The 18,896-nt window shown below is 48.0% G+C and overlaps 1 protein-coding gene across 1 annotated transcript in view; it reads right to left on the bottom strand.

Moving 5' to 3' along the window:
- The window catches only part of ABCA4 (ATP binding cassette subfamily A member 4), a 164,309-nt gene extending 147,462 nt beyond the window's left edge, over positions 1-16,847 (bottom strand). Inside the window, exons 1-4 of the mRNA XM_047082315.1 lie at positions 16,773-16,847; positions 7,834-7,927; positions 6,656-6,797; positions 4,377-4,516 (exon numbers count right to left, since the gene is read on the bottom strand). Of these exons, the coding sequence (XP_046938271.1) occupies positions 4,377-4,516; positions 6,656-6,797; positions 7,834-7,927; positions 16,773-16,838 (442 nt within the window). The 5' untranslated portion in view covers positions 16,839-16,847. The remainder of the gene's footprint in view (positions 1-4,376; positions 4,517-6,655; positions 6,798-7,833; positions 7,928-16,772) is intronic.
- Between the last annotated feature and the right edge of the window lie 2,049 nt (positions 16,848-18,896).

The following is an 18,896-nucleotide window of genomic DNA, read 5'->3' as shown; positions in this document are numbered from 1 at the left end:
TGCAACTGGGCAGACGCTTAACCAACTGAGTTATCCAGGCTCTCCAGAAGCAGAAATGTTTTATCAGGAGGCATAAAGGACTCCTAACAGTTAAGGTGACCCTGCAGCAAGTGATTGAACCCTTGCGTCTGTACTTGCCACAACTCACAGGGTTATTGTGAGGGTGACTCGGGGTAAGGACTGTGAAGTGGCTAACTCCCAGGCCTGAAAACAGCGAACCCTGGATAAGTGCTTGTTCTGAATGTGTTGTTATTATTCTGACACCTTCCGGGGGATTCACACCCAGGGTACCCACCTCCACTGCCTGCTTCCAGGGCCAACACTTCAAGCAGGCCACTGCCACAGTTCGTGAGGCCCTGGCCACCAAAGAAGGCTATAGGCCCAGATATTTGTGAAATCATTTCAACATCAAGGGAAAGCATCTGTGTTACGTGAAAATGCCTCTGTCTATATCCCAGCTCCCCTGGGAGCCTGGTTGACAACTTATCTCTTAGTGCTTCTTTAACTAACTTTAATTATCAAATGCCCCTGCTCCTTCCTGGTCCTAACACCACAGCACCCCATCCTCTCCCATCCCCCCCCCACATTGTCTCCTCACCAGGCGACCTAGAGGCCTGCCCCGCTGAGTGCTTGACAGCCTTCATTTCCGTTTTTCAGGTCGGTCCTCTCCCTGCGGGGCTCGTCCAGATTGAGGTTGCTGCTGATTGCCTCTTAAAAGAGGGTGGGACAACGCCACGGGCCTGCCCATGCAACTGGGTCAGGGGCACCCGGCCCGGAGACTCCACTCCACAGCAGCCTCTCAGACATTGTGCCACCAGGGAGTCCAGTCTCCCCACCTTCCCCATAGGGAAAGCCCAAAGGCTTCAGGGGAACTGGAATACAAGAGGGAACCCTTCCGGGAGCAGGAGGGGTCTGAAAGGTGCTGCTCTATTTTATTCTTGCCTTCCCCTTTCCCTGCTAACGTGAGTCATGTCGTCTTCCAAACTCTGCTTCCTTTCTTCCTTCCCCTGAACCCCACCTCAGTTGTTCTTTCTCCCAATCACTTCTTCACCTATAGCATTATGTCATAGACTGGCTTCAGTGACACCCCAACACACACACACACACACACACACACACACACACACACATCTCTGGAGAGTAGAGGACTATAGACCCTGCTTTCATGCTCGTCATACCTAGCCGTGCTGGGCACACAGCTGTAAGCCCTTGAAGTCACCTCTCTCTGACACCCAGCATGAGAGCCTGACATGGAATTAGGGCCTCGATAAATGCCTGTGGAGTGACAGGAGGCACCCAATAAATACCTATTGTCGGCACCTGAGATTAGGGACCCCATCTGACTGTTGATCAATTCGTTATTCTTTAACTTACTCACCTGAACTTACATACAAATATCTTGCTTGGAGAGGGTAGCCATTCCCCCCCCACCCCAGGTGACTGGGTTGCTGTGGCCCCAGGGAGAAGGGGCAGGAGTGTGCTGGTTCCACACACCTGCAGAGGGGTGGGGGCCACCCTGTAGGGAGAGTGTGGGGCCCAAAATGTAAGAGGTGGCTGATACCAGACAGAAGCTCTACCAGACTCCTGAGGGAGAAATGTGAACTGGGGGCCTGAGGAAAGAAAAATAAATTTTGTTTAAAATGTGGTTCTTCTTGTTCTCTTCCCTGGGAAGAGGCTGGGGGAGGGGGATGCTGAGGCCCATGGAGCTGAGGGGAGCTGAGGGTTGGGGTGGGAGAGAAGCAAGGAGAATGTGTAGGGCTCATGGGAAGAAGGTGTTTGAAGATGATTGAGAGACCACAGAGCTTGCTTGGGGGTGAGAGGGGAGGGGGCTTCATGTCTGGTGTTTTACCATTAATCCTCCCCTGCTGAGAATGCTGCTCTACAGGTTTGCTAGGAAAAGAAAAGGCCGCCTGGGTCAACCATCGGCATACTTTCCCAGGTGACTGGGAACTGACAGGCAAAAGCACATACCAACGACAGCCGCCCACCTCGCTCTCAAAGGCTTTACCCTCCAATGGAGCTTTGGGTTGAGGACAAATGTTCACAGTGAGCAAGGTCCTCAAGTGACCCTAGAATGGACCCTAAAGTAGTCTGCCATGCTGATGGTGGACCCCAGTCCCTGGCCTAGAATTCCTTCAGAGACTTTGGGGATGGTCCCCTCTCACGGCCACCAAGGTCAGGGGTTCCGCGAAATCTTTGCTTCCAGCCCCCAAATTCCTTTGGGCAGCCTTGGCTGACCCTGTCTCCCCAGACCTCCAAAACTGCTCTCAATTAGAGAATTTCCCTCACAGCCTGGAGGCCTGCAGAAGGAACCACCTGTATGCCAACTCAAAAGTAGCCCCGTGTTGGGGTTAGCAAGTAGTGACTTTGGTTCTCATATACACACTGTAAAGACCACAGAGAAATTGTGGTTTGAAATGACTTCCTTTACATTTCCTCCCAGCTGGACTCCATCTGACAATCAGATACCGAAATGAAATGTCTGCCTCCTTCCAGATCCCACTGGATGAATGGGGTGGACAATCACTCCAGCAGTTGGACAGCCCATGTTCTCATCTGCTTCTTTAATCCTGGGCAAAAGTGTTCTCTGGTTGCTGCCTCTCCCCCTTTTTTTCTTACCATTAAAATGTTGATTTTACTCACACCTTACTTAGCTTGAGCTAAGTAAACTCTTCTATCCAGAGCAGCAAAGAAGGTAGTGTTTGTAATCTGGTTTGTAGAAAGTTACTGCACAAAGAACACGTGTCACTATTTTTGAAAGAATTAAAATGTAATGAAGTAATCTTAACATGCATCTGAACATGCCCCTGTCCTTCATTGCTCCAATAGGCAGAGGAAGGAGAAGGTGGCCCAGTGGGAATTCTCCTAAAAGAACGTTCCCCTCCTGACTGTCCTGAGCTCTGGAAGCCCGCCTGCTTGCCTCCACTGCCCTCCCCAGGGTATGGTCACTGTTCTCTCAGTCCTGGGAGCCCTCGGGGTGACCACCCACGCTGACCTGTGTGTCGAGCTGCATGGGTGAGGAGCCCCAGAGGGCTGATGTGTGCCATTCTCCCGCTCGTCTTGTTTGGAACCCTGAGCAGGAGCTGTTCTATCTAGCCCCTCCTATCCCCTTGGTAGACCCCTTGCTCGTCCCTGTCATCCTCTAAGGTCATCCCAAGAGTCACTGCCCCCCATCCCTATCCCAGGAACATAGGATGATCCAGCATCTCCAAACCTCTTCCTTCCCAGCCTCTGAGCCACATCCCTTAACAGTTCCCGCACTGGCAGCCTTTTCTCTGCCTGCAGGACTGTCAAGACTGGATTTCTGTCAAGGCTTGCTCCCTCCCTGATGCTCATTTGCTCTCCTGGGGGCAGGTGGGAAGGGGGATAGGGTTCCAGCTGGTGCCCAGGCCTCTGCCATATCCAGGTCTCACTGTTTCAGAGCCCAGGTGGCTCTCCTACCCTGATGCCCGGCTCCTCTATTTGCCTGCACAAACTCAGTGACCCAATGGCCTGGCCTCTCTTTCCCTCAACCTCCCCATCGCCTACCTTCGCCTCTGCTCTACTTCGGCCACCGTGGCCACCCCCAGGGGCTCGTTCTCATTGCTCCTGCCTGCTGTGGAAATCCTGAATCCACATAGCTCACTCTTTGAAGTCACCAAGCCTTCCATCCTGCTCAGTTCCCCAGTCCTTAAACAGGATCATGGAACTTCAAGAGACCTCTATTCCTTTGTACCCCCATTTCCTCCCAGCCATTTCAGCACTTCTGGCATCCCATCATCCATCCTTATACAGCCTGGACCCGATGCATGTCTTCCAGGCACTGCCCTCAACCGCTTGCCTCCTGGACTTTCTGCAGCACCTCCCTGTATCCCCCCAGGCCTGTCTCACCCACCTATCCACCTGCTCTGCCTCAGGGTCTGGGATGCTGAATATCTCTGGAAGAAATGGAATGATCGTATATATTTACGCCACAATACACATATGCACTCTGACCTCCCTGGCCCCTTACTTGACATTGCTTCCACACATCTTTGGCTAGCTTGCTCTCTAGTGCTCTATGAAAACAGTTCCACACCTTTCCTTTTACCTCTTTCTTCCTGCTTCCACACCTAATCTAGCTCCATACTTCCCAGAGTACAACCTCTCTCGGCATTTTCCTTTCTGTCTCTAGACTTACCTGGAATGAGAACTTTCCTGCCCTCTTCAATTTCCTAACTTCGAAGCTGATGGAAAGAGGAGTCCTCCCCAAGGTGAATTTCATGTCACCTCTATATCCATTCCTTCCTGCCTCCTCTAGTACCTTTTCCCATCAAATCTCCCTGCTCTTTCCTGTGCCTTCTGTCTCTCTGATGGATGAGGCAAGTGATGGTTGAGAACACGCAAGAGCAGCACACCTGCAACTCTCTCAGGGTGAGTCCGGAGGGTGTCCATGAGTTGGGAAAAAGTTTGAAGTTCTTTCCAAACATGGCCAAGGTGCTGGCTCTCTGGTGCATCCATAAGGAGTTCTTGAAAATCTCGAAACACTCTTGCCAAGCTGTAAGAAAGACAAAGCTTCATCAGGAAAGACATAGTTGTCACTTTCATAATAATAATAACACTTCTTGCTGTTCTTTAAGATACCACATGTTTGACCCAGCTACTACATTATGTATCCTTGTCATACTGTGAAGGCCAAAGGAGAAAAGGACATTTGAACTTTGTTGTACATATAGGCTAATAGACAGAGCTGGTGAGCAATTTGTTTCGTTTTCTAGTTTTGGCAGGGCTGGGTCACCTCTCAACCCCATGCTCTGTGTGTCTTCTGTCCAGAGAAGCCTTAAGCAGGATGACATTAGAAGATATTACTGGAAGTTCTTTCCAACCATTGCCACTTCTCTGACACCTGCCCTTCCAGCCATTCATAGGCAGGGACAGCCATGCTGAATCTCCAGTTCCTCACTGCATGTGTACATGCACACACACACACACACACACACACCCTCTCCCATGGCTAACTGGACAAGCAAAATGAAGCTGAACCAATCAGCTATGTTCCCAGGAATTTGAATGGTAGTCAAGGATGCTGTTATGATTGGCCAGGGCAAGGTGCTCTGAATTAGACAACCAGAGCCAGCCTGGGCTTTGAGAAGCAGGGACATTGGTCCATGGAGAGAGGTGAATGTAGTAGATGCCCAGAGAGGGCCAGAGGGCTGAACCCTGTAGGCCCAGACAGAAGAGAGCTGGTCCCCAGCCGTCCAGTTCTTGTCCTGAGGCCTGCTTGGCTTCCCTTGACTTTGCAAGAAGGTCTAGTGTCCAAATCATATATTTGTCTCTAGAGCTTCAGCTTGCTTGAATGGGTTTCTGTGCCTTGCATGCAAAAGAACCTTGAATAAGTCAATATTTCACCTGCAACAAGTGTGTGAAATGTGAAACCTGTATTTCCTGGTTCAAATGCCAAGTACAGCTGGAGTCTGAAGCCCTTCTTCCCCAACTCCCTCAGGTTATAGACACTTCTAGTGCCAGTCCACCAAAGCTCCATCTAGCCTCCACTGAGGCATCTCCAAAACTCTCCTGATCCCACCATATAATCCCATGGGATCTTTATGGATGGGTGGGTGTTTCCTCTCACATACCTCAGGGAGACTCAAGCTGAAGTTGTAGACTGCAAGTTAAAATCTCCAGGTGGTGTTTGCAACCATGTGAGCCCAACTAAAATGTCACCTCCCTGACTTTCTTAGGAAAACAGATGTTCCCTCTTCTATCTTCCTATATTCCAGGGATTAGCGAACAGATACATATTACAGGCTAACAGGCCATAAGTCTCTGTTGCAACTACTCTACCCTGCCATTGTAGGGCAAAAACAGCCATCGTTTGGGGCGCCTGGGTGGCGCAGTCGGTTAAGCGTCCGACTTCAGCCAGGTCACGATCTCGCGGTCCGGGAGTTCGAGCCCCACGTCAGGCTCTGGGCTGATGGCTCAGAGCCTGGAGCCTGTTTCTGATTCTGTGTCTCCCTCTCTCTCTGCCCCTCCCCCGTTCATGCTCTGTCTCTCTCTGTCCCAAAAATAAAATAAAAAAACGTTGAAAAAAAAAATTAAAAAAAAAATTAAAAAAAAAAAAAAAAACAGCCATCGTTTGTTCCCAATGGGGAAGGCTACCTCTGAGCATTGGGCTGACTTGCCAAGTGCTCCTTTTCTTGAGTCAAAATACAGGTTTGTCCTAGAGGAATTATATCCGGAGCTCCTCTAAGGAAAAGAACTGGAGTAACCAAATATCCTTTTCCATCTGACCTGTGTTGTTATACAAGTATAGTGAAGCCCACTTCCCAACAACCCCTTGTTGGTGTCCTTCAGATGTAAGTTGAAGATCAGCTCAGTGGGTAAAGGACAACCCTGTGAGCATTCCTGAGCCTCTGTCCATAGGACATGCTCACATTATGTTCTCCCACCTCCTGCTCTGAAAGGGAATTCCAAAGGCAGATTCTCTTTCTATGTGATTTGACTTGAAATTAGACCCCAGATGAGAGGTCATTAGCCTGGAGTCCACGACTCCCCCCAAATCATATGCACAATGTAATATTTTATGTGTGTGTCCATTTTGGGGGCATAGGGGTTTTCATCTGTTTCTCAGAAGGGTTGTTAGCTCCTCAGGTTAAGAACCAGTGCTCTCAAGATTCGGGGGAATCTCAACACTTACATGGAGTCGTTATAGTTTGACACAATTCCAGGAGATTCTCCCGGGGTGGGACTTTGAAAACAAGGATTGTTCACATTGCAGAACATCCCCTGAAGCCACGGCAACATTCCTGCTGAGGGCATCGCCTTGTTGGGAAAATGGCCTTGAGGACAGGAAATGAAGACAAGGAGTTAGTCTTGGGAATCACATGGGATGCTGGTTCTAGTTGCTGGGGCCTCTGCAGGAAGGATCCTGGCCCCTCTGGTGTTTTCCTTCATTCATCAACATTTAAGAAGCAGGAGCCTCTAATAGATGTCAGGCCCTATGCTGAGTACCAGAGACAGGCTCTCTCCTCTCAAGCTCCCAGTGTAGTGGGGAGACAGACAAATGTTCTAGTAGAGGTACGGAGGGAAGTGTGGAGGGGAACAGAGGAGGGATGGTGGAGGGATGTTAGCTCGAGTTGGCTCCACAGTGTTGCTGACACTTTAGGAGGAAAGGAGGTTCATCTATTCCTTATGTTCTTATGAGCACCTACCCCAAGCATGCAAGAAGGTTGCAGGTTATGGGCTCCTTGGGGTGTAAGCAAGAGTTTGATGCACAGGAAACTGACCCAGAACTTGAGGCTTAAAACTCATGAACAATACAGTAAAAAACAAGAATAGAGGACTGAGAAGCTTTGTATTACTCCTGAGGTCTGCACGTCAGCTGCTCAGAGGGAGAAGATGTCATCCTGGCTGGAAACCATGACATAGTATAAAAGAGGCACTCACAGGCTCATTCCATGTCCCAAGGTACCTCTGGGATCCAAGAAATAATATATGACTACATGTGGCTGTACAACATCCCTTCTCATTTTTCTCTAGCACCGTATATAACATATCCCTAGACTGGTCTCCAAAATAAACTCATTTATAATCTGCTTTTAAAACCAGTAAGAGTTTAGGTATAGGGAAAAAAAAGAAAAGAACCGGCAGAAACAAAAACTAATTTCACAATTCTTCAGTAACTACATACAAGTATTTGCAAAGATGTAGGATTAAAATATTAGTTTGTATGATGCTAATGAATCTCTGTTTTTTGCACTGTAGGCATGAAATGATAAGTAGATCCAATCTGGCACCCTTAGCCCCCAAGCCTTTCCTAAACGAAAGGATTGGACCTCCAGGCTGGCCAGGGCTACCCCCCTCCATTATGCTTACATTCATGTTGGCTGTAGAGTGGGTTGACATTCCTTAACCAGATCAAGAGCAGAAATAAAGATAAAGGCCATATAAGTTCCACCACAAAGCGAATCTGGAAAAACAAAACAAAAAGAAGGAAGAGTGATGCTAAGACATTACTGGAAACACACCCAGATAAGACACACAAATCAGCACCTATCTGTGCAATAGGGTTTGGTTGTGGTCTATTTCCTAAAGGACTTCCTCCTTTTGTCGCCTCTCCCTCATTACCTCTATCCTGACATATTAGACCAGTAAGACTTTTTGTCCATTTGGGTTCTGCTCTGCCTCTATTTTAGGAAACTGCATTAACAAAAATTTTCAGCAAGGACCAAGATGGGTGCTTCAGTACTTTTCAGATGTCACTGTGCATGTGAATACAGACTCTGTTCTGTAGAGGCCTACCGGGATCTCACATGTCTAACAAGCTCCCAGGTAATGATAATGCTTCGGGTAGCAAAGATTTCATTATAACCTCTCATTCTGCAGATGAGGCTCAGAGAGTGCAGGTGACCTGTGTAGTGTCAGAATAGCAGTGACAACATCTGAACCAGAATCCAGCCTCCTGTCTCCAGAACCAGTGCTCTTTCTGCATCTCTCCACTGCCCTGCCTTCTTCTAGTGCACACTAGACCTCGTGTGTATCGCCAATGAATGACCTTGCATATGAGGTCACTGAATGAATGAGCAAATGACTCCGAAGTACTGTGATCCATAGCAAGGTCAATAAAAATCTGTGTTTACTGACATCTTTCCTTCCACAATTTCTTGTTGCTTAAAGGAAGAAAGCAGGGCATACTATTGGAGTTTTTACAATTCTGGCTGCTGCTAACAACACACGGTTGAAAGCCATTACTAAAATATAGGTTCAATTAGAGTTTAAGGACTTGACTCCAAAGGAAGAAGCAATTGGTTGTTTCAGCCATATTCTGTGGCATTGCACAGTCATATTCTGTTGCAGGTGTGGGATTGTGGGAGGGAAGAAGAGGAGGGGGCATGTGAATTGGGGAAATGGAATAGCAATTCTACCCAACCCCCATTCCAGAGACCTTAGGAAGGAAACTCCTAAGATCTGAAGGAGAACTTTTGCTGATGGCTAAGAATAGAGACTTAAGGCGCAGTCGGTTAAGCGTCCAACTTCAGCCAGGTCACGATCTCACGGTCCGGGAGTTCGAGCCCCGCGTCAGGCTCTGGGCTGATGGCTCAGAGCCTGGAGCCTGTTTCCGATTCTGTGTCTCCCTCTCTCTCTGCTCCTTCCCCGTTCATGCTCTGTCTCTCTCTGTCCCAAAAATAAATAAACGTTGAGAAAAAAAAATTTAAAAAAAAAAAAAAGAATAGAGACTTAAATATATATAGATCAGCTAGGGGTCATTTGCATGGTCTTTGGCCCTTTGTCATTCCTTTCTTCTTCTTCTTCTTTTTTTAAGTTTATTTGTTTTGAGAGAGAGAATGAGAGAGCAAGAAAGACCAAGGGAGGGGCAGAGAGAGAGAGAGAGAGAGAGAGAGAGAGTCCCAAGCAGGTTCCACACTGGCAGCGTGTGGAGCCCAACTCAGGGCTCAAACTCATAAACCATGACATCATGACCTGAGCTGAAACCAAGAATTGGACACTTAACCAACTGAGCCACCCAGGTGCCCTGACCGTTTGCCGTTCCTTTCAAAGAAATGTACATAAGTGCTCAGCAAAGTGATAGACACCACAGCAGGTACTCAGTGAATATTTGTTCCTTTCCTGCTAGTAGAGTATGCTGGCTATGGAACTATTGCAAATTGTAACATAAATCAGTGCAGGGGAAAGGATAATGCATTGAAGAAAAAACAAAACATGCATAGGGCAGGTGGTTGCAGTTGGAACTTATTTTTTTAAGTTTATTTTGAGAGAGAGAGTGCACTTGGGTGTGCATGGGCCCACAAGTGGTGGGGGGCAGAGAGAGAGGGAGAGGGAGAATCCCAAGCAGGTTCTGTGGTTTGTGCAGAGCCCAGAACCTGACTTGGAGTTCTGTCTCATGAACCCTGAGATCATGACCTGAACCGAAATCAAGAGTCAGATGCTCAACCAATTGAGCCACCCAGGTGCCTCAAGGTTGTAACTTTTTACTCAATGTTTTATTCAAAATATGTCTAGGGAAGATATGTTAGAGGAAACACACTAAAATATTATTATATATGATATAAATTTTCCTTAAGACACTCACTTTTCAGGGCTCCCTGTACACATTTTTCTATAAGATGGCAAAGCATCGAAATTGGCCAATTCCCATCCAGTGTTACAAAGACTGACCCCATTGGATAACCATTGGAATGTTGGCAGTTCCCCTAGGGCAAGCAAACCAAAGGAGGAGGGGATTGAGCCTCTTCCCCAGGGACCCTATCTCACTGTTAACACCCTCCCCAGCACAGCTGTTCCCACAGTACCCTGCACTCCCCTTATCACTCATTGTAAATCAGAGTCCTTACTCCTTCATGGAAATGGAACCCTCACTGGTTGCGAGCTTCCTAAGGGCAGGGGCTGTGTCTATCCTTGTCACTACTTTGATTCCACACCCGACACAGGGCCAGCTTCATAATAGGTGCCCCATAAGTATGGAATGAACGAACCTTTGCTGAGATTGGTCTAGGAGGTTCCTGAAGGAGGTGGAGGTGACACAGAGGCTCAAGTCACCAAAACTTTGCAGATTTAACAAACTGCACCCCCCGAGGCATGTTCTGTACACTGGCTCCATGCCTTCTATCCTAGGTCCTTCTGTCAATGAGTAAGATCAGGAAGCAAGTCTGGCAAGATAACCATGTGAGTGACAAGTACAAGCAATGAAACCGGAAGTTGTTCCTGGTGTCTTCACCAAGGAAGCGTGACAACTAGCCCAGATTCCACACATCAGACGCTTCCCCTCAAGACAATTGCTTGCAACCTTGGCTTTCTTCCAAGTCAGTCAGCTTCCTTCCACGTAGCAATGTCTATCCGGAGTAGTCTGGTATGTGAGACATTTGGGAATGGGAAGATCTGGGATAAGAATCACTTTGGGGCTTGTTTCATCACTGAATCTCAGTTTTCTCATCTGTGAAATGAGACCGTTTCGTCCTTCAGCATACACTAAGAGTTGAGAGTGGCAGTACTGAGGTTTTTATCCAGCTCTGCTCCCTATTAGCTGTATGACTTTGGGTAACCCATTCAATCTCTCCATGTCTCAGGACTTCATCTGTAAAATGGGGGCTGATACTAGGGCCTCCCCACCCCCCCCCCCCGCCCAGAGTGGATGAGAGGAGGAAGTGAATGTGAAACACCTAGAGCAGAATCGGGTACAAGGTAACATTCAATAGACACATATCATTTATTATTGACCCTCACTTTCACAGAGATCACAGGGATGCTGTAGGTCACAGCACATTATAAAGGCTAAAGAGCAAAGAGATCTCATTTACTTTTTACCTGTGAGGTCTTAGGTCTGCCCTCCACTCACATTCAGGTTCCCTCTCTTTCTCCCTTTCTGGATTCACAACTGTTCATTTGCTGGTTTGGAAACATGGGCTTCTTGAGTTACTGACCACCCACTGTCCCCTGCTCCATCTCTTAGAGAGGCTTGCACCAGGGGAGGGATGGGCCAGCCTGGCCTACCCATCCGTGGATAAAATTCCCGAACCCAAGCTAGCACACACACACATCCCTTCCAGTGTTTGTCACACACGTTCTCTCCTCTCCTCACTCACTCTTTCTTGTATTTTTGAAGTATCTGGTCTTTGCAGGACATTGTGATTTGAAGTCCCCCATCCCCCCACCCCCACCCCAAGTGGGAGACCAGATCAGAATTCTCCTTTTCCTCCTTCATTCTTTGCCTGGCCTAGGACTAGTGTGGCTCTGCAGGTGTTCCTCTCCACCGTATCTCTGAGTTAGGGCTGCTGTTGTCTGCCCCCCACCCCCTCTTGACCACCTTCTTTCAAGGAAGGTCCCAGGTGGCTGCCAGCTGGAATCAGGTGGGGAGCTCAGGCTGTGCCCCACATCAATTACACCGGACATCAGGTTGGTTTTTGTTTGTTTGTTTTTAACACTTCTTAGGTAATTCCGATTGTGCAGCTGGGTCTGAGAACCACCAGCACAGGTAGTGCTTGGTAAATGAAAAACGTCTGTTGAGAGGTCAGTGCTATTGTTCTAACTCTGCGACGTTTGTCTTGGAGGGGCCGCATTTCACACTCCCTCCTGCACAAAGACCACTGGCAATTCTTTTCCAGACGGGCAGGTCCTCACAACAACCTCTCCCCATGGTCCCCGCCCCAGTCATGCTCAGCATCCCACCCCAAAGCGGCATCCTTGTCCTTGATGCTCAACTGTGCGCAGGCATACCCCAGGGAGAAATTCCACAGCGTAATTAAAAACATGTTTTGAAGGCGGCTCTGACTCCCCCCACCCTTTCCCTTTAAACATGTCTGTAACTTTAATTAAGCCCAGCCAAGGCTCAGAAGGGGCCGGTGGAAATTTTTTTTTTTTTCCCTAACTGGTATTTCCTTGTTCTCTCTCTCTTTCTCTCCTTTTTTTTTTCTTCCCCTCCCCCTCTCTTTATAGCTCAGTCTACATGGGGGAGGAGGGGTTGCAAGGAAGGGCAGAATTGTGCTTGTTGTTTTAAATCTCCGCCAGCTAGATTTCCTTCCCTCCTAGTCTGTTTCCAATTTAAAGGTGGGTAGCCAAGGCTTGAAATGAACTGCTTGATTCTCCCTTCTGCACCAACAACCCAGCCAGGATTCTTAGCCTGGATGAATCCACCCTGGGACCTGGGCAGGCTTGCAGCGAGCTGCCCACCCTCCCTGCACCTGCCAGGTTCTCCTTGCCTATTGCTGGGCCTGGAACCAAAGGCCACAGGCCTAGCAGGTGCCCAGGTCATAATAACCCCCCTACTCTCATGAGTCCTCAGGCCTCCCCAAACATCCTGCTCTGACATGGAAGCTGGGACAAGGGGAGGACACCAAGGAGGTCTTGCACCGGGAGCTCTCAGGGGCAGGAGACACACCCAGTGATCTTTATAAACCTGGCACAGTGCCTGGCCCGTAGCAGATACGGGCGGGTGTTTATTTGTCCGGGGCAGTGGGGAGAGCTCTCGTCATTGGAAGTGCATGTTCTAGGGCCAGCCTTGAGAAGTCTTCTCTCACGCTCTCCAAACCCCATTTCTCTTCTGAGCGCCCAGAGCTCATCCTCACCTCCCACCGCACGCTTCCTTCTACTCCACTGTTGCGCGCACTATTCTGTCGGTAATTTTGTGCAGGTGTGAGCTCCCACCGGGCTCCAAATTCCATGAGAGCAGGGGCTGTGTCTGAGTCACTGGGCTGTGCTGGATGTATAGGGTGATCATACAGCCCAGTTTGCCAGGTTAAGTGTTAGTTTCCATTTATTGCCCTGGTACCATTGCTCCTAGTACCTCCTTTCACTTTCAGAACTGCCCCAGTTTGGATAATAAATTAGATGGCCACCCTATCTTTGTGGTCTCCATGACCACAGTGTGGGGTCACGGCCATATCTGCCTGTCCTGAAGTCCCAGGACGAGTCCCACCTGTCACTAACCTCTGAAGCCTCATTGACCTCATCAGTACCTGTGGAGACACCAGTGGTATCTCTCCCATGGAGCTGAGTGACACTACAGTGCCAGGTACTTGGTAATACTTGATACATGTTAACGGAGGAAGAAAATTTTTAAAAAGGGGTGGGAGGAATGCCCGGATCTAAAGATTTTCATCTTCTTCCCTCAGGCGTTGGGAGAAGAGGAATGGGGACATTTGATATCTGTTTTGCTGTTGCTCACAATAGTAAACACCCAAAGACCACGGACGTTTGAGCAAGTAAAAACCTGGGAGCTGAGTTGAGGGCTAGGTGTGTTGTACTTTCCTTACAGTCACTATTTGTAGAGGCAAAAGCTTCCAGAAGAACCAAAAGCTTAGGGAAGGAGCCACAGATACCTGTCAGGGCTGCAGGGGGCTGTGGAAGATGCCCCCATCTTCCTCAGACATCCTGGAAATTCCTGGAATATGGTAGCATTGGGAAGTCGGCTGGAGGCATACCAGGCAGAGATCTCAAATTCCAGGCCATCGGGATGACACCAAATGAATGTCAGCCCAGACTGGGTCTAGTCTTAGGAGATTCCCCCAGCCAAGGTTCTCAGCCCAGCTGGTCCTATCTCACCACAGAGAGGCTGGCCAGGTGTTCCTCTGCGGAGAACACCATGAGAAAGACAGAGTCCCCGAACAGGGGACACCCACCAACATCAGGGAAAGGGAGCGGAGGTTGTGAGGGACTCTGAGCCAAATCCGTCTTTAAAAATAGGGTTGTTCTCTGTAATAGCAGTATGCCTGACACAGAAATAGAATCATTTCAGCAGGTAAAGTCCTCAAGCATATTGTCTGAAGGCCACAAAGAGCACATTGCGAGTAGAATTAAGTGATATTCTTAATTTCTTCAGGAAACGAGATAAAGAAAACAGTTGCTGATTGGGTTTTCCTTGGCATTCCACAGATGGTGAACATCTTGTGGACAAAGACCATGCTTGTCTTGTTTGCCATTGCGTACCCAGCACCTGGCACAGTGCCTACTGATTAATAAGTACTGGTTGATTCAAGGAACACATTAATAAATAAATGCATTTAATAGTGAATCTTGTTTGGGGCACCTGGGTGGCTCAGTCAGTTAAGCGTCCGACTCTCCATTTCAGCTCAGGTCATGATCTCATGTTTCATGTGTTCGAGCCCTGCATCAGGCTCTGCACTGGCAGTGAGGAGCCTGCTTGTGATTCTTTGTCTCCCTCTCTCTCTCTCTGCCCCTCCCTTACTAGTGTGCACTGTCTCTCAAAAAATAAATAAACTTAAAAAAATAGTGAGTCTTGGGGCGCCTGGGTGGTTCAGCCGGTTAAGCATCCAACTTTGGCTCAGGTCATGATCTCGAGGTTCATGAGTTCAAGCCCCACGTCGGGCTCTGTGCTGACAGCTCAGAGCCTGGAGCTTGCTTCAGATTCTATGTCTCCCTTTCTCTCTGCCCCTCCCCTGTTCACGGTCTGTCTCTCTGTCTCTCAATAATAAATAAAGGTTAAAAAAATTAAAAAAAAATAGTGAATCTTGCTTAACTTTTGTCTATTTTCATTCTGGAAGGGAAGTTCTTGGAAGCCAGGGACTGAGTCTCTGATTACTGTTAGCACTTGGCTCCTGAGGGCAACAACTGACTTCAACACTTTGGAAAATCAGAGTTGCTTTGACAGAGGAAAGCAGCCTGAGGAGAGTGATGTTTCCCAAATATGAGGGGATCCTACCTTGGCTTCCCTCTGCAGCCTCCCTAAGTCCTATCCAAGCCACACACGGCAGAAAGGACCGACCACCTGTGCACATGGTTGGACTGTCTCCTTTGCTGCTTGCTCCCTTTGGGCTAGTTATTAAGCTACTGTCCCTCTGCTCCAAACCCACCCACCAGCCAGGGTTCCTCTGGGCAGGGGACCCCAGGAGCAGCCTCATTGTGCCCCTTCCTCACAGGTCTGAGTTACAGCTCTGCCAGCATCTTCTCAGTGTTTCCAAGTGCTACCAATTCCACGTCCTTCCTTTGGTTCCCTCAGCACTGGGGGTGGGAGCTGTGTCCTGCAATTGCTGCCTCTATGATACCTTGCTCTCTTCCACCCACGTGGGTAGCAGCTCTGTACTTAGCTAACACCTTTTTACATTCCAGATTTTCTCTGACTGAACCCTGACCGAGACAATCACAGGCCTTCAGATGTTCTACCAGATGGCCCCCTTCTTCCCTAACATTTTTTCCAACACCCAGGAAAACCCTGTCCTGCCTGCATATACCCATCTCAAATCGAGGCTTGGAACAAATCCATTCTCTTCTTCCTCCCCGTCCTCCTTCCAAAGTCTCCCTGCCTTGCCTGCCTCCAGTCTGTCTAATCTCAGCTCTATCCACCCCTGGGTCCTTCCTTCTTCCTTCCTCCTCCAGCATCTTTAGTCATTTGACGTTTCCAAGACTGCAAGGCTATAGCAAAGTGCATATTTCTTTATAGTTACCTATTTACTTCACCCCTTTCCAGAAAAAAAAAATTTAGAAGCCAGTTGGCATTTGCATGTATACCCTTGGGGTCCTCTGATCCCCTGTGGCTCTTGCCTACACTTCTCAGGGGATATCTGGCCTGTCCTACCTTTTATTGCTCTTGGTCTCAAAACACCCTTCAGGTTTCCCCAGCCAGACTGGAAGTGAGTCCAGGGTATAATCTGTGTCTTTTTCTTTTACATCCCTGGTCCAGCCCAGGCCCGTATCAGCCCCTTTCACTGAAAGGGCTCAGTGAAAATCCCGGCTGGGTGATAAGCAGTTGTATCTCACTGAATCTAAGACACCATCAATTGTAAGGCGCAATGTTACTTCTTGCACACTAAGAAACAAATGTGTCCAGTTAAGGTGCCGGTTGACCATACGCTGCACCCAATGTCAGAAATGTGAAAGTGTGAAAAGCCAGTGTGACTCATAGAATCAATGAAATACAGTATCATTGGTCTGGAAAGCTCTTGGAGTGTTGTTTTCCTTTGAGCCTGTTCTTCAGGGCTTAGGATCTTCCCACACAGCAGAGTATGGATGCTCAAAGGGCTTGTGGACTGGAAGGGCAGGTTTCAACACCAGGGGGTGGGGGAAGGGATGGGCAGGCCGTGGATTCACATGCAGGGAGGGCAAAAGAAGACTACAATTGGCCGTGCTGGGCTGCAGGAGGAAAGGGCCCATCTCTGGACAAAGAAACATGTCTTCCTATGAAGGACGCTTGTCAGAGAGGTTCACAGAGCAGCCAGCTGTTACTTCCGTGCTAAATGGCAAGGAGCCCACCGACCTCTCACCTTCCCCACCCCACCCCCACCTCACCCTCTCCACTGTTTCTTTGCTCTCCACCTCACTTTGAGACCACAGACTGCCCTTCTTACCTTTTGCCTTTTCCTCAGGGTCCAGTTCTTCCAGAGCAAAAGCTGGATCTGTCTCACAAAGCCCATGGTGGTGGCCACACGAACAGGAGATCACTCCAAGCCCTCGGTTTATGGAGGGACAGCAATGGACATACAACACCGCTCAGAGCACCTCTGTCTCGGGCCACTGTGTCCTTCTCTGGGTGATTAGAGGCTAGTTTCCCCCTTCAAAGCATAATCCCTTTTAATTCACGTAAGCCCTTTGTTGAGGAAAGCAGGCTGCCACTCTGTTGCCCCCATCTTAGGAAGGGAAGAGACACCTAAAGATAGGAATGGCTGGGCACTGAGCAAAAGGAGGTGGGGGACTTCAAGGGAAGCATAAACACATCACAAAAATATAGAGGCTATGAGAAATTAGATCCGTGCTGGGGAACTAGATTCATTTTGTACCCCAGGCAACGGCGCCCAGGCCAAGAACTGAGTTTGGGCTGAAATCTCACTTGTTTGTGCTGACCGAGCCTTGGGCCCTGGTAGAGGGCTGCATTCAGGGAAAAGGAGTGTCTTTTTCTTTTCACGAAGGCGCCTTCAGCTCACCAGAGAGGTGAGCCATATGGGTCGGCAGAGCCCAGAGGCTGTGTACCCCATGGCTGGAGAAATTCGATCTGCAGCAAAAGGGAATGAAGGGAGCGCATAGAGAGGCAAGGCGGAGGGCATGAGTCCCAGCTGTGTCCCTGTTTCCAGTTGTCCTTGGGACACAGCTGCTCCCTAGCTTCTCTTTCAGGCTATTTAGCTGTAAGACACCCCAATCCCTCCAGTAAAATCCCCTTTTGCCTAAATTAGCTCATTTGGCTCCTATCAATTGCAGCCAGAAAGGTTCCTGCCTATTTATTTATTGTGAGTTACATTAACAAGGGGATCTGACCTGGACAGACTGACAATGGGTCAAAGAATTTATCCGCAGCCCATTGGAATGTATCTGAATACAATTCCTGGGTAGGCACATGATTGCAACAGCAACGCAAATAGAAAACTCAATAGAGTTGCAGTCATTTAAAAGAGAAGAACTAGACTTCATGAGTATCTTTTAAGGAAGCCAAAGAACCCCAAAATAATCAATATTGTCAGTTCCTGTATCTATTAGGAAAAGGCTGACAATTATTCAAAACCTGCTGAGCAACGTGAAGGCTTCACAAGTGGGAATATGCGTGGCAGGTTCAAAACACACCAGTCATGATACATTATCAGCTGGGACTAACCCACTTTCATAGTTGATCAAAACACTGAAAATTCTATCAACTGATTCTCCAAACACTTTGGTGGCCCATGAATCAAGTGGGGTATTGCTATTTGTTTCTAGTTTTGAACCAACTTTTTGTTTAAAATGTATTTACCATTCACCGTTACAAGAATTCTCTCTAGAGAGTCTCAAAGTGAAACTGTAAACACATTTTTCCTTTGTTTTTCAAAGCAGAAGCAATACCACATAGTTCATCGTCAGAGAGAAATGATGAATATTTCAAAACCATTTGGCACAGAGTAGAGGAATTTCTCTAGAAAAATAATCTCTAAAACTTCCATATTTAAAAATATCTTTGGAGGAGAAAAAGTTAGAAATCATGAGAATGGAGGTAGTGCATGTTTCCCTGAGTCCTCAGGATAGCATAAAATGAATATCTATTACATGCCAGTACTAACTAATTTCTAGATTTGGATTTACATTTTTTTTGAGAATGATTAAAAATAAAAATAGTTTCTTAATTATTAATAGCAAAATACATAAAAAAATGTCTTTAGGGGCACCTGGGTGGCTTAGTCAGTTGAGCGTCCGACTTCGGCTCAGGTCATGATCTCGCAGTTCACGAGTTCAAGCCCCGTGTCAGGCTCTGTGCTGACAGCTGAGAGCCTGGAACCTGCTTCCGATTCTGTGTCTCCCTCTCTCTCTGCCCCTCCCCCACTCTTGCTCTGTCTTTCTCTCTCAAAAATAAATAAGCATTTAAAAAAATGTCTTTATAGACTTGATATGAGTATAATCCCAGAACTTTGCTTTTACCTAAAATATCTACACCTTGATTTTATGTATTAATCAGTCTTGACTCTTACTTGATATGGTCTCATTAATGAATTTTGGGGCTTGGAGCTATCCTT

This window comes from Lynx rufus, unplaced genomic scaffold (assembly GCF_022079265.1).
Source record: "Lynx rufus isolate CCGP_SWC_20201006 ecotype Redwood Valley unplaced genomic scaffold, mLynRuf1.p SCAF_2, whole genome shotgun sequence".
NCBI lineage: Eukaryota > Metazoa > Chordata > Mammalia > Carnivora > Felidae > Lynx > Lynx rufus.
This window is presented reverse-complemented; position numbering and strand designations above follow the sequence as displayed.